Genomic DNA, 15,083 nt, shown 5'->3' on the forward strand with positions numbered 1-15,083 from the left:
CGCAGTGCGGTGTGTTCTTAAAGTAAAGGCACAAGAGGGGGACACGGTCAGGGGTCAGCAAGAGCGAGAAGCTCTGGCCCCGCGTCCCTCCCGGGCCCCTGGGAGGGACCGGCACCGGGAGTCTGAGAAAGCCAGCTGTCCAACCCGGAACCTGGGTCAATGAAGGTGCGGCCCCTCCTGCTAGGAGATGGGGAGGCTTTGACCCACCTAACTCACCCCAAGTCCCGGCGAGTCATCCGCGAAGGGCCAAGGGGATATGCCCCATTCACAGCCGAAGAAGTTCCATCTGCCCGTCGTGGGGAGAACGGACCAGAAGACCAGGAGGCCGGGACACGGTGTGGCGGCTGCTGTCATCTGGCGAGAGTGACCATGGTCTGCATGGGGGCGGGTGGAGGACTGTGGGACGTGGGCAGTTCATAGCAGAAGATATACGACCGAATGACTTACCAAGACCTGGAGAAGGCGGAGAAGCAGGGGCCAGAGACAAGGCCGAGCACTGAGCTCACGCCGTGGGCCTCCCCAATGGGGAGCCCAGAGAACGAGTCATGGGGGAGACAGTGATGGCTTCCAGGGAGATGTGAGAGCTCGCTGGGTCCGCGGGGCCTGCAGGCGGACGTAACCAGGGGATACATGAGCCTGGACATTAAAAGGCAGATCTGGGCCTCACAACGCCACCAGGCACCTCTTTATTGGGGACTTCCAGCTCTGTCTGCACACAGTTGATTCAACCTAAGTGGCTTCCATGGCGATCGCAAAATTCTTGCAGCTGCTGGGGCTCCACATGCTGCTGACACCAGGAGAGGGTGGGAGGGAGACTGGCCCGGCAGTTCTGACACACGCCTGTCCCGGACGATTCCGGGTGAGGCTCGCCCAGGTCGGCTGCTCTGCTCCCGAAGCCCAGGGCGGAGCCAGTGTCCCAGGCCCACGTGGATCCTCAAACAGAACTCAGGGATATTGGGAAGGAGAGGTGGGGAATGGATGCTGAGGGGCAACCAACAGTGTGGAAGACAGGGTTCAGGAACGTGGGTGGGTGAGTCTGACTTCCTTCTCTCACTTCCTCGGCGTGAGGCGCAGCAGAGCAGGGAGCCGGTGGGCTGTGAGGCCGCATGGTCTGCACGGGAGAAGCGAGCGCTGGGGGTGGCTGCCCAGGGCCCCACAGCACAGGGGGTCTTGCCTGGCCTCACCTGGAGGCCAGACCAGGAGTGCACGGTCCACTGAGAGCTCAGCCAGGAGAGGCCAGCAAACCCCCCCTGGGAGGGGCCACCTCTCATCAGCCGCCTCGTCCCCCTGGGTGTCTGGGGGCAGCTCACCCGCTGGGCAGGGGGTGTCTGGAGAGCTGCCCCGCTCCCCCCTCCACTGGGGGAGGGCTGCTCCCCGCCCCCCGGGAAGATGTGGAAATCGGAGTGTTCTTTCCTTGGCCACAGTCTGTTGACTGCTACCCAGTGAGATGAAAACACACGTCTGCCTTCCGCCGCACACAGGCTCACTGTGCGAACGAGACTCCGACAGCGTTTCCTGAGAGTGATGTGCTGAGGCCTGAGACCGAGGAGGGAAGCAAGGAGCGGCACCACGGGGGCCCTGCGGCCAGAGGGAGGCGGGCCGCACCGCACACGGGCTGGCGTGCTCCCACGGGGCGGCGTGAAGAGGCAGCGAGGTCACCCACACACCAGTCCGTTCCCGGGGAGCTTCCCGAAGCAGGAGAGGACTTGGCAGAAGGACGGAGATGGTTTTTAACATTCGGTTCATGGACGGAGAGCAGGGCGGTCTCTGTGCAGATCTTCCACAGACGATCAAGTAAACGGAATATTTCAGAACATAAGGCAACGGCACAGAGAGGACCATTGTGAGGAGGAGATAGGAGACTTGGAGGGCAGACCGAAGGAGATGGAACATGTTACCAAAAGAGACTTTAAAAGAAAAGGGAAGCATGAGACCAGGTATTTAAGCCAACAGGAAACTCCCCGACCCGAAAGAGGAGTCAGACCAGCAAGCTGGCAGGGCGGTCTGTGTGCGGTGACGTGACGCTAACAGTTTTTAAAGACGTGCACTCAGAGTTAAGGGTTGACTTGTGTTCCCTCCACATTGAAGGCTAGAGTCCTCCCTCCCGGAACGTGGGGATGAGACGCGTTAGGGCGGGCCTGCTGCCGATGGAGTTCGCTGAGACGCGGACACGGAGCTGGTGGCCTCTCTAGGAGACCGTCCTCGTCAGAAGGGACTGTGGACGCAGAGACAGACAGGAACCGGGGAGATGATGTGAGGACACGGAGAAGCCGCTGCCCACGGCCGAGGGGAGAGGCCTGGCCGGACCCGCCCGTCACGGTCCTTCGGAGGCACCAGCCCGCCAGCGCCTGGGCGCAGACTCAGCCTCTGGACCGGGAGGCAATGCGCGCTGGTTAGTGCCCGTCTGTGTGCTGTGTTCCGGCAGCCGGAGCAGCCAATTAAACAGCTGGAGCCTGACAAACCTGGTGAGTAGAAGAGTAGAGGAAAAGGCTTAGAACACAGACAGGAAAACAGATGATCCACAGAACAAGAGGGTCAGCGGGGCCTGGAGCCTCTCGTCTCCATGGACACGAGACATGCTGCTCGTTGGTCTGTCTTCAGTTGCCTTTCCAGTTTGCTCGTGAGCCCTCGGCCTCTCTCGTCAAGACCTGCAGTGGCACCCCTGCTCCCAAAGCCACACAGAGAGGACGGCTGAGCCCAAGCATCCTCCTCCCACCCCACCCCCGTGAGCCCATCAGGGGGTGCCCATGGCTACTCGCGAGCCTATTTTTAACCCACACTTACCTCCCTTGGTGCTCCCGCTCCAGCCATGGGTCGGATTGCCATGTCTGTGTGGACGGCTCCCAAATGTACATTTCCTGCTCGATCTTCTTCCCTGAACTCCAAGCTTGAACAGCCCACGGGCTTGGTTGACATCCTTGGCTGAATACCCATCAGGCATCTCTCTACACTGGGTTTCCTGGACACGGAGTGGGAGGCAAGTGGGGAGGCAGGGAGAGAGACAGCAAGTATGAGCGAGGGAGGACTGAGCTGCACTGTTGTGGCAGGAAGTCTGTCTGCCGGAAAGAAAGGCAGCAATGGGCCCGCCCGCTCCCAGCTCCCTGGGCCGCAACTGCAGGACCGGCGCGGACAGCAGACCAGCACCTCGGGTCCGGCAGCAAAGCAAGCGCACAGGAGAGGACTTGAACTTGGCTCCAGCTGCACCAGGACCAAGTCTTGCCCCCGCTCCCCATGGAACCAAAGGACCAGGACAGGACTGGGACCTGAGCACTGGGACCTTTCGGAAGCCAGGGCTCTGCTGTCCAGGAAGATCCGGTGTTGACACCCCTTTACCATAAATGGCCAAGTTGGGGTCCTCCCATCGAAACGTGCCCCAGCAGCACTTCCTATACCTGCTCGCCCACCCCGCGTTGGCCGGCTCCCATGGGAAGGATGGGTGTGAAGCTCCACTCGGGCTCCCCTCTTCTCAGTTGCCGCCTTTCCCATCAGCCAACCTTTTCTTACTCCAAACCCTGACGTTTGAGTCTGCTCTTTCAAAGCCTCAGGCACTTGGACTTCAGTGGGTAACAGGTCACTGTGTTACCCCAGCGCAGCCCCTGCGCGCTCCCCTCCACAGCGGCAGGGGGGACCCAGGGCAGGGACCCTGGCTCTGCAGCTGGGCAACCCCCAGGGGGTGCTCAGGCTGGCGCTGGGGAGCGATGAGCCGTGGAGGGTGGAGCAGGGCCTCCCCTCCCAGTCCTCCAAATGACTGCATAAAGATTGTGTGCAATTACATCCAAATGCAGGCAATGCACTGGCACTCGGAGAATTTTATGATTGGCAAGTGTTAGCATCTGTGGTTAAGAATATTAGGAGGGTTCTTGATATTTTTCTTAAAGAACATCACTTTTCGCCCCAGCTGGTGTGGCTCAGTGGTTGACCCATGAACTAGGAGGTCACGGTCAGGGCACATGCCCGGGTTTCCCGGCAACCCCCAGTAGGGGGTGTGCTGGAGGCAGCCAGTCCATGTTCCTCTCTCGTGGTTGAAGTTTCTTTCTCTCTCCCTCTGCCTTCTTCTCTCTAAACATCAATACAAACACATCTTTAAAAATCCCCCCAGAGACAGCTTTAAAAATTAGAACAATTAAACCTTTAAAACTGCATTTAAACCTGAGTGTTTTAAAAATAAGATTTTGTTTTTACCGGGAGAGCATAGGTATTTAAGTACCTCGTGTTTTTGATATTTGGGCCTTCTGGTGGGCAATTTAACTCTCCCCCCCCCCTGCCCCCGCCCCTGCCCCGTGGTGTGCGGGTCTGTGCTCCGTGCTCAGCTCCCCAGGAGAGTTCCTCCCGCACTCCCGAGTCCCGAGGCGGGCCTGCAGGGACTCCCTGACCCGGGGCATGAGATGCAGCTACAACGCGCAGCAGCCAAGGAGGCGAGAGGCTAGTGGCGTGTGCTGTGCGCCACTCTGGGAATACCTTCCAACTCAGCATTTAACAGCAGGAAACAAGCTTCCCCACTCGCAGGTAACAAAAGCATAAAACTCCCTTTTCTCCGCTGAGTGAGTTTCCTGTTAAATGAACACGTACTTGACGGGGAGGAAATTAATGGGCCACAGTCTCGGGGGCGGGGGCGGGGGCGGGGGGGTCTTCTTCCTGGGGACACGCCCAGTGCAGACCCTGCTCTGGGGTCACAGCCTCTGGGCGGAGTGCCCGCCGCCCACTTGGGACCACCCGGCAGCACCCGGGAGCTCAGCCGCCGCAGGCCCTCCCCACCCGCTCCCAGGCCGCCCGAGGCGGGGAACCAGCCTGGCCGCTGCACACCTGTCCCCGCCCCCAAAGCTGCCACACGGGTCAGTGCCCGCTTCCCCCAAACTAGCAGGAGTCCTCTGGGCCTCAGTTTCCCCAGCGGCAGTGGGAACACACTCTCCCCCCCCCCCCCCCGCGGGTTCTGCGGGGTGTGAGGTTTCTCGGTGAGAAGCGCAGTCTGCAGGTATGAGCCGGAGCCAGCCAGCCCTTAGGAGGGGGCCGGGAAAGAAGGAAATCGTAGAGAAACGCCTCATTTACGTCAGGGTGGCTTGGTTTCTCCGCGGGAGGAAGCTACAGGCCCGATGGGTGTTCTGGGAGCGTTGATACAGGTGGGCTGAGCAAACAGCCAGCGTGCGAAATCTGTCTGTTAACTTTTGTTGCCAAAGAGGAAAACAGCGCATGTGGGACTTTGGCGAGAGGATGGAGCCGTTGGCCAGCTCCCGAGAGCAATCCTGGCTTTGGTGTGTGGCGCTCAGACGTCCAGACTCAGACCTGCGTAGCAGGCTCCTCCAGTCACCTCGGCCCAGACGCCTTGCTGCTCCTGTGACAGGCGCTCCAGGTCCCGATGGATCGGGACGGAGGGGTCACGGGGCAGTGGCAGTCTGGCCGCGGTGAGTCTCATGTCCTCACTGGGTGAGAAGTCAGGGAAGACACTGGTCACTGACCTCTGCTGCCAGGAGGTGGCACCGCCCTTAGTCCCTGGGGTTAGGTCAGAGGGCGCCCGGGCCGTGTCTGCTTAGGGGTGCTGTCCCTGCGTGGTGGGTCTGAAAATGGGCCCGAGACAGCCCAGGTGGGGGCCGCCCCGCCTGGGGACAGCCGCCGCCTGCTCCCTGCTCCGGACCTGCCTCAGGATGGGAGGATGGGTTCCGCTCCGCCCTGCGCCCGTCCGCTGCACCCACACCCACACCTGCCCTCGGCTTGGCCTTGTGTTTTGAATCCACCTTCACTTCGCCCCCTGCGCGGGGAGGGGCGGGCATCTGGCTGTGTGGGGACAGAGTCCCTAAAGGGTAATCTCTGCCGGATGCCCGCACCCGACACGCCCGCCGACATGCCCCCTCTGTCCTAACGCACCTGCATCTGCTTTTGAATCAGACTGAAGGCAGATGCGGAGGTCACCTGGCTTGGGGAGGTCCCCTGGAGAATCTCAGTGCTTCAATGTCACGGCAGGTACCCTAGGCTTACGTCTGAAATCCTGCAGACCGTGACCATGCTCCAGCCGCAAAGCTCGTGTGGCACGCAGGATCCTGATCTAATGTCCCCGTGGGGCCCTGTCCGTTGCCGCAGGTGGGCTCTGCCACGGTGTCGTAACTCGGCCAGCGCTGTGCCCTCCTCACCATGTTTCCTGCTTAGTCCCCGTCCTCGGAGGAGGCGGGACGATGCGCCCACCTGGTCCCCAGGAACGCAGCCCGCAGTGCCGGCTAACACATGCCTGTTGAAAGGCTGTGTGAGCAAATTAGACAATTCATAGAACTCGGCTGCAACCTCATCACTCCATCTAAGTAACGTTCTCCTTTGACATTCTTAAACGTGGATGTCTAGTTAAAGCAACACAAACGTGGTAAGTCCGGGGAGGCTGGGGAGGGCCTGGAGCCGCGCCCGCCGCTGGTGGGAAGGTAAACGGTGAAAGGCCCGCAGCGCCCCGAGGACGGGCAGCACGGGCGCTGCGTTCCCGGAACAGGGGCCCCAAACTGGGTAAGTCCCAAGTCGAAGCACGTGAGCGGGTGAAGTAGGGACACGTCACACTGGAACCCCCTCAGCAACAGAATGAACTTGTGCGACGGAGGAATTCCCCAACACCCTGCGAGGCAGCGGCCCGGCAAAGCGTGCCTGCCGTGGCAGCCCCTGGGCATGGCTGTCAGGAAAGGCAAAGCCGAGCGGGTTCCGGGCTGACTGCACGGGGACCTGGCGAGATGGGGGACACGCTCCGCGTTCCGGGGTGGGGGCCCCCACGCTGCGGAGGTAAATGCACTTCAGTGTGGCCCTCCCGGGCCAGGCCTGCTGCCCTCAGCCCCTCGCTCTCTCTCACCGCCAGCCACGGTGTGGGAGGCTGTTCCTGGCCGGCCGGGCTGTGTTGAGGTAGAGAAGGCCTGGCCTTCGGCGGCTGGGCACGGAGAGCGCCGAGTGCACCAAGTGCCTGCTCGGCTCGAGGGAGACCCAGGCGGACTCCAGACGCGGCTCCTGCTCCTCGGACCCAGGGAGGTGAAGGGAGCCCTGGGGTGGCCTCCTGGAGAGAAGGGAAGAGCTTTCCTGGGCCCAGAACTAACCCTCGTTGTGGGGGAGGGTGTCTCCAGGGGAGCCTGGGAACGTGGTGTGGCCCGGCCCGGCCCGGCGTGGGAGGGCCGCTGGCCCTCGGGCCAAGAGCGCCTTGAGTGAGGAAAGGCTCCCAAACAAACAGGGCTGGAACGGGGGGGGGGGGGGGGGGGGGGCACTTGCACCCTAAGACCCTCTCTCAGACGATCTTCATGCCGGTCTGCAGCCTCCAAGGGATGGTTTTAAATCTCTGTCTCTGGGGGACTTTTTCGTTAAACCCTTAACACGTCAGCCTGGGAAGAGAATGAACAGGACAGATTGTGCACAAATAACACTAACGAGTTAAAATGTTAGCTTGCCCTCTTTCTAACCACGCTTTGGAGTGAGCGTTCCGTCCCTCCATGCCCAGCGTGGTCCCGGCTGCCCCGCTCTGCCGGGTGTCGGGAAGCGGCACCTCACGCACCCTCGGTGCACAGCAGAGCCGTGGCGCGGGCTCCGAGCTGCCCCCTGCCCTCCGCTCCTGCCCTCGCACTCCAGCAGGCCCACGGCACGCGGCTCCCTGAGCGAGCAAGGCAGGAACCGTTTGTGCAGGTCACCACACAGGTGGAGTCCACACACCGATACACCAGAAAGGCCCATCGAAGCCAAAACAATTGTATGTGGGGTGGGGGTGGGGTGAGCAGAGGGGCAGAGGGTCTTCCCGCCAAATCTCAGGATGCTGGCTGCGCAGGAGCCACGCAGAGGCGATGACACGGTGAACGTGGGCACCTGACTATGAGGCTCGGTGCAGGTGCCCAGCCGCCGAAGGCCAGGCCTTCTCTACCTCAACACAGCCCGGCCGGCCAGGAACAGCCTCCCGCACCGTGGCTGGCGGCGAGAGAGAGCGAGGGGCTGAGGGCAGCAGGCCTGGCCCGGGAGGGCCACACTGAAGTGCATTTACCTCGACACACCTCCTGAAAAGTCTCACCTCAAAAAAGGTATTAAATGTTTCCGTAAGAAACGCACACGCTCCAACACTGCGGGTTGTTTCAGACCTCGCTGTGCAGTCACTGTCCGGGAGCTGCTAGCGCAAACGCAGCTTTCAAGTGCGTCTCAAGTGGTTCCGGCTGAGAGACCACAAGGTTCCCCTGACTCCGTGGGAAGCTGTCCGGCACCGCAGTGTTTAGTCAAACCCCTCACATCGGTCCCAGGAGTCGGCCTTGCTCCGCCATCTCCGCAGTGCTGCCCATCGGAGGGGAGGCAGCAGGCATGGAGGCCTCGGCCGCCTCACAGCCGGGACGAGGTGCCCAGTAGCTGTGAACACTGCCCTCTGGTGGGCTGGCCAGGGACAGGCGCGCTCTGGGTGGGCCCCGAGCGAGGCGTGTCTGAGTCACCCACCTCAGCTCTACATCTGGTAGCTCAGCAGCACCCATTTTACAGCTCCCCCTCCCTCACGCTGCACCTGGGTTTTACATTTAGAATGAGTGGTAACGAACAAATGCTCTATTGAGCCAAGACATAAATATCCCCACACGCATCCCTGTAGAGTCTCCAAGCAGCTCTGCTGGGGGCTGAACTGGGGGTGAGGAGTAGGGGAGGGGGGCTGCGGCAGGGGGAGAGGGAGTGCCCACCTGGGGCCCAGTGGCCTGCACTGGGGCTGGCTGCCCTGACGTGCCCATGGCCAGTGCTGAAGGGCCGTCTCCCTTTTTAACCTCAGGTCCAGCCGCACGTTAAACCACCAGGTTGAGCACATCAGCGGTGAGCTCCTCTCGCAGGTGAGTGGGAATGAGCAGTGGCTGCATCCAAGCCCGCGCCTCTCCATACGCGGGGCCGCACCTGCCAGGAGGGGCGGCGCTCCGCGCAGCAGGGAAGGGTCAGGCCTGGCTGGAGGACGCTGTTTCATCACCTGTGTGGGCTGGGGGGGGAGGGCGGGTGCAGAACAAGCCAGAGATGCCGGGCCGTGGGGACCAAGCGACACTGTGCCTGGTGCAGTCAGCGGCCCTGACCACAGCATCCGCACCCTCTGGGCACCGGTTAGGAAGGCACTTTCCTGCCCCGCCCCATGGCCTGGGCACAGGGAGGCGCTGCTGCCGGCTGCAGACCCACTGCACCAGCAGGGAGCAAACCCTCCCGAGCCCGCCCGGCCCTCCGTGGGGATCCACTCCAGCAACAGAGAACCCCTAGCCGAGTGGGGCAAGCCAGGCCCTGGGCAGCAGGGCCTTTGCCTGCTGGCAGAAGCTTCCCCAGGCCTCCCCCAGGTGTGGCTGCCACCGTGCCCACCCCTGACTGGAAGCCCTGGAGCCACTGACCCCAGGTGACCCTGGCCCAGGTGACTCGGCTCAGCTGGCCGCCTGCAGGCATGCACAGCCCTGGCCTCCTGCCCCAGGGCTCTGGTGAGAACCAGGCTCCGGGTCTAAAAAGGGGTCCTGGGACATCAGGAGGGAACAAGTTTAAAACCAAAGACCTACTTCAGGTCATCAACAGTCAATTCACCCCAAACCTTCACAGAGAAAGCAATGGGACTGGTTTCCGTCATTTATTGGCCAACGTACATCCACATGCACATGAATTCGAGGTTCCAGGCCAGCCCCCCAGGCTGCAAAGGGCTCAGCCCACGTGGCCACCAGTGGGCACCCCCCTCCCGGCACTACCAGATGCCTGACATCCTCACAGCCTGCAGAGCCGCAAGCGTGGCTGTCCTTTACTGGCTACACCCGGTGTGGAGTCACAGGCGGCGCTGTGCCAGTCCGCGGCGCCTGCGGGCCTGGCTCCACCGGCTGTGCCCGTCCGCGGGGCCTGCGGGCCTGGCTCCACCGGCTGTGCCCGTCCGCGGCGCCTGCAGGCCTGGCTCCACCGGCTGTGCCCGTCCGCGGGGCCTGCGGGCCTGGCTCCACCGGCTGTGCCCGTCCGCGGCGCCTGCAGGCCTGGCTCCACCGGCTGTGCCAGTCCGCGGGGCCTGCACTTCTCACAGGAGCTCTGAAATGAACGGACCTCTCACATCGCTACAAACAGCAGCCAAATACAATCAGGTGGCATCCCAGGTGGGTAAGTAAACAGTTAAATTACTAAGTCATTTTAACGTCAAAATACTTCGATGAAAATGGCCTGCAAAACCCACATAAATTACATTTAAGGTCTGTACAGGATTCCGAGAAGACAAACAGCACCGTGCTCTCACAACATCGCTTCCTCCGGACCCAGCACCACTTCCCCTGGAAGCCAGGCGAGTGGGCCAACACACACACAAGGCGACTAAAACCACTTCACAAAATACAACATCGCATTGGTGTTTTAAGGCACATTGTGTTTAAAAATGGGACTCAGGTTCCAGAAGCCTTGCTCACCAGGCCTGGCGGGTGGCGGCGCCCTGTTCCCGCTAAGCGAGGGGCTGAAGGGGCTGAAACTGGCGGGCAGCGGCGAGAAAGCAGCTCCTCCATCGCCACCAGCCGGCTGCCTGGCCAGGCCTGCTGTCCGGAAGTTTCGCAACATTGGATCCACATGCACCAAGGTGGAAGACGCCACCCGTCACCTGCAAAGCACAGGCCGTGCCCACGACCCCTCCGCGGGGGAATGCAGACGACCTGTGTCACGTTCACCAGGCGCCGCTGGCTCAGAGCGAAGGCTGGCCTCCGCGCAGCGGAGTGATTCACCTGCTGGGGCGCCAACCAGCCGGGCAGGGCGCTGGGGCTCGCTTCTCGGGGGGCTGAAGTCCCCCACGAGCGAGCGAGCGAGCGCCCCGCAGTCCCGACCCTCAGGCTTCCAGCTGGGCCTCGGCCTCCTCCACCTGCAGAGGGTCACTGTCCCCCAGCAGCTCGGTCTCCGGGACGGAGCCGTCCTCCTCCTCCGCGGCCTCGGGCACGGGGCTCTGGGCGCCGTCCTCAGGGCCATCCCGCGCGTCCTCCGCGCCCTCCGCCAGCAGCGCCGCCCGCTCGGCCACCGACACCGACGTGTTGGAAGGCGCGGTGGTCACATACCCGGTGCTGGTGGAGCCGCTGCCGCTGTGGTGCGAGCCGGGCTTGGGCACCATTTGGGCAGGCACCTGCTGCGGGGCCATCTGCAGGGGGATCTGGACGGGGTAGAAGTTGGGCAGGTAGGCCCCGTAGGCCGGCACGGGCTGGTAGCCATTGACGGGGATGTAGAGCTGTGGAGGGGGCCCCAGGGGCCGGATCGGGCCCTTCACGGGGATGAATTGCGGCTGCGGGAAGGGCGGGGCCTTGGGCTTGGGGACCCCGTAGCGGGCGTTGCTCACGCTGACGGGGCTGGTGCTCAGCGAGCTGGTCTGCGTGGCGTTGCTGGCGCCCGAGGTCTGCGCGGAGCTGGTGTAGGCAGACAGGCCGCCCCAGGCGCGGAGCCGGCTGTGGATGTCCTTGAAGCGCGGCCGCCGGCCCGGGAACTCGCTCCAGCACTCCACCATCAGGGCGTAGACCCAGGCCGGGCAGTCGTCGGGGCAGGGCAGCAGCTGCCGGCCGCGCACCAGCTCCACCACGTCCTGGTTGGAGTGCCCGCAGTAGGGCTGCAGGCCGTAGCTGAACACCTCCCACAGGACCACACCGTAGGCCCAGATGTCCGAGTCCACGGAGAACTTGCCGTACAGGATGGCCTCGGGCGACATCCAGCGCACCGGCAGCAGCGCGCTGCCCAGCAGCTGGTAGTAGTCGGCCGAGTACACCTCGCGGAACAGCCCCAGGTCCGAGATCTTCACGCTCAGCTTGTCGTCCACGAGCACGTTGCGGGTGGCCAGGTCCTTGTGCACCACGTGGTGGCTGGACAGGTACTCCATGCCGGCGGCGATCTGCGCCACCACGTGCACGAAGTCAGGCGGCTCCAGGGCCGACTTCACCGTGCGGTCGTCGTCTGTGCTGCCCACGTCGGAGTGCGGCGAGCGCATGACCAGGAACTCGTGGAGGTCGCCCTGCGGGCAGTAGCTGAAGACCATGCTGAGCGGCTGGCCCTGGGTCACCACGCCCAGCAGGCAGACGAGGTTGGGGTGCTGCAGGCGCGCCCGCAGCAAGGCCTCGTGCCGGAACTCCTCCCGCAGCGGCCCCTCCGCCTTGTCCTTCAGCGTTTTGATGGCCACGGCCTGGGCGGGCTCCCCGGGTGCAGGGCCCAGCAGGCGGCCGCGGTAGGCCTTCCCGAAGCGGTCCTCCCCGAGCTCCTCCATGAACCTCACGGAGGACAGGCTGATCTCCTTGAGCTTGGCCTGCGGGAAGAGAGCCCCGTGAGGCGTTCCTGCCACTGCAACCCGAGGGAGGAGGGGAGTTCTAGGGGGGGTGGGGGGGGGGCACCTGCTGGCCTGCCTGCTCCTGGCTCCCTGCCCCCACTGCTCTCTGCTCTTAAGCACGCCCTCTGGCACAAGCTGCCTGAAACCGCCCACGGATCCTAATCAGGCTGCAAATGATGCCCCAGGAACAGCCGCGACCCCAGGCAGCGGGTGTGTGCACACCTGTTCGCTCCACTCTAACCAAGCGAAGCACCAGCGCCCTCACCCGCGCCCTGTCCCGGCTGTGGCACCAGGGCCTTCCCTCTCCCCACGCGTGCTCCGTGCTCCGAGGAGTCCAGGCCACGCTGCTCACTCAGCACGGGGAGACCCTGGCTCTCTCCAGCCCCAGGTGGGCGCCGTGACCTCCACCCTTTCCGAGCCGGACCAGCTGCTCTGCTGGGGCTTCCTCTCAATCACATTCTCAATTAGGTCATTTCTGACAGAAGCACGTGAGTGAAATCGATGCGAGCCTGGCACCTCTCGGCTTCTACGGTTCTCACCCCTTCTGTGTCTGGCCCCATCCTCTGGGAGCTTCCCTGGCCCCAGGGGGCTCCGTGTCCCCCTTGCGGTGCAGCCACCCACCCCACCCTGAACACTACGTGGCCCCTGGAAACAGCTGAAGGAGCCCCCCCCCCCCTTCTGAGTCCGTGGCTCTCAGCACGGCGACGGCCCCCCAGGCAGAGCGGCCGAGCAGCAGGGACGGCCTGGCTCTGCGTTTTGGTCCTCACCATCCTGACCCCCTGGGGTGGGCGCTGTACCCACTTCCTCTACCAAACTGTTTGCTCCGTCCTCCCCTGAAAATCACAACCAAGCAAACCAGCCACCCCCCAAACTGAGCAGGCAACAGCCCCAGGCCCTGAAAACTGCCATGTTGACCTCAGGGGGTGGGGCCCTGCGAGCCTCCTGGTGCCGGTGGGCACAGCTGGGTGGCTCCGCAGCCGCTGCCGGCCGCCAGTTCCACGCCCACCGCGCGTTCTCCGGGCCCAGGTGCTGACGGGTCTCAGAGAGAAACAGGGTCTCAGAGAGAAACAGGGTCTCAGAGAGAAACAGGGTCTCAGAGAGAAACAGCAGAACGAAAGGCAGGTGAGGAGGTGAGAGGTGAGCGTGGAGCACGGTAGGAAGGCCGGCGGCAGGCGGAGGGGCGGGAGACCTGCTTGTGCGGGCCCATGAGGGGCAGCTCCACGTCCTGGCTGGGCGACGCCATCAGCTGCCGGCGCGGGGGCGAGGCGGCCGACGCCTTCTGCTTGTTGCGGCACATGCAGACCAGGAAGAAGAGGCAGGCGACCACCAGGGGGATGGCGATGCTGGGCACCAGGATGTACAGGATGCCCATCCTGCTGCCATCCTGGGGGCCTGCGGGCGGCAAGGCATCCGTGAGCTTCAGAAAACATCGCCTTTAACAGCCCCTCCCACCTCCGACAACATTTAAGCACACGGGGGTATCGGGTCAGCTGCCCGAAGGACAAAATTGCAACCCAACCTGAAAAGCACGGGCGATGCACACGGCACGCCTGCGGGGATCGGCGACCCGCCCTGAGCACCCCGGGAGCAATGGGAATGGGGCACCCACAGGTGGCTCCGAGCTCCTGCGCCGCTTTTCCTGTGCAGCCCCCTGGAGACGCCCCGGGTTCATCTTCAGGAAACCCGGTCCTCAGTGAAGGAAGCTCAGGACTGGGATTAGAAATGACCTGTTCTCCATCCCATACATTAGGATGGCCACATTTTTAATATCAGCATGTTCTCTTAGGACAATGACTAGATGAGCATTTACTAGTAAGTGGCACCCACCGACCGGGGACCCGGGCAGCAGGGGCGCAGAATCCGGAAGCGCCACCCTGCAGGGCCAGGAGGGGAGCAGCGCAGCCTCCCCGCAGGGCCAGGAGCAGCGGCCCCAGAGTAAGCACATGGATGTGCCCTGTGACTAGTGGACAATGAGCTCTCCACCTGGAAGGTGACGAGTGGTTTCTGGCCAACAGTCTCTGGAGGAGCTAATCCCTCTATCACCACTACAGTCACACAACCTGTCCCAGACCCAGCCTGGCCTCCTGGAATGAAAAGAGGCCACACAGGACTCTCCGGGCCTCCGGGGGCAGGTGGTCGAGAAGCCGCGGGCAGTGCAGACTCAATTTTCACTCCCAGGCCCGGGGAGAATCCACAGCCTCAGGCCACGTTCGGAGGTGTGAGCCCGCCCAAACACGAGTATGACATTTATTTTATTGTTATCTTTTTAAAATCACACACAGCCAGCCAAAACCGGTTTGGCTCAGTGGATAGAGCGTCGGCCTGCGGACTCAAGGGTCCCAGGTTCGATTCCGGTCAAGGGCATGTACCTTGGTTGCGGGCACATCCCCAGTGGGGGGTGTGCAGGAGGCAGCTGATCGGTGTTTCTCTCTCATCGATGTTTCTAACTCTCTATCCCTCTCTCTTCCTCTCTGTAAAAAATCAATAAAAAAATAAAATATTTAAAATCACACACAGCCGATTTGGCTCAGTGGTTAATGTGCCCGCAGACAGGGATCTCAAGTTCGATTCCGGTCAGGGGCACGTACCTCAGATGCAGGCTCGATCCTGGTCCCAGTCAGGGTGTGTGCTGGAGGCAACCATTCCCACCCCCCCCCCGCCCCGCCCATCTACTCTCTTTAAAGATCAATGGGGGAAATATCCTCGGGAGAGGATTAACAAAAATAAACAAACAAAATCACAAACGAACCCATGCGTGTTAACAGCTGTACTATTCCTAACAACCCATGTCACCAAAGGCTGTGCCACGGCCAGGAGGTTGCTGTCCCCCCGACTTCCTATGCAG

At 62.6% G+C, this 15,083-nt stretch overlaps 1 protein-coding gene across 1 annotated transcript in view; it reads right to left on the reverse strand.

The window, feature by feature from the left end:
- Nucleotides 1-10,631: 10,631 nt before the first annotated feature.
- ROR2 (receptor tyrosine kinase like orphan receptor 2) overlaps nucleotides 10,632-15,083 on the reverse strand; it is a 200,724-nt gene continuing 196,272 nt past the window's right edge. The window contains exons 8-9 of the mRNA XM_079789753.1: nucleotides 13,428-13,630; nucleotides 10,632-12,217 (exon numbers count right to left, since the gene is read on the reverse strand). Of these exons, the coding sequence (XP_079645879.1) occupies nucleotides 10,769-12,217; nucleotides 13,428-13,630 (1,652 nt within the window). The 3' untranslated portion in view covers nucleotides 10,632-10,768. The remainder of the gene's footprint in view (nucleotides 12,218-13,427; nucleotides 13,631-15,083) is intronic.

The sequence above is a fragment of the Cnephaeus nilssonii genome (genome assembly GCF_951640355.1).
Source record: "Cnephaeus nilssonii genome assembly, chromosome: 14".
Classification (NCBI taxonomy): domain Eukaryota; kingdom Metazoa; phylum Chordata; class Mammalia; order Chiroptera; family Vespertilionidae; genus Cnephaeus; species Cnephaeus nilssonii.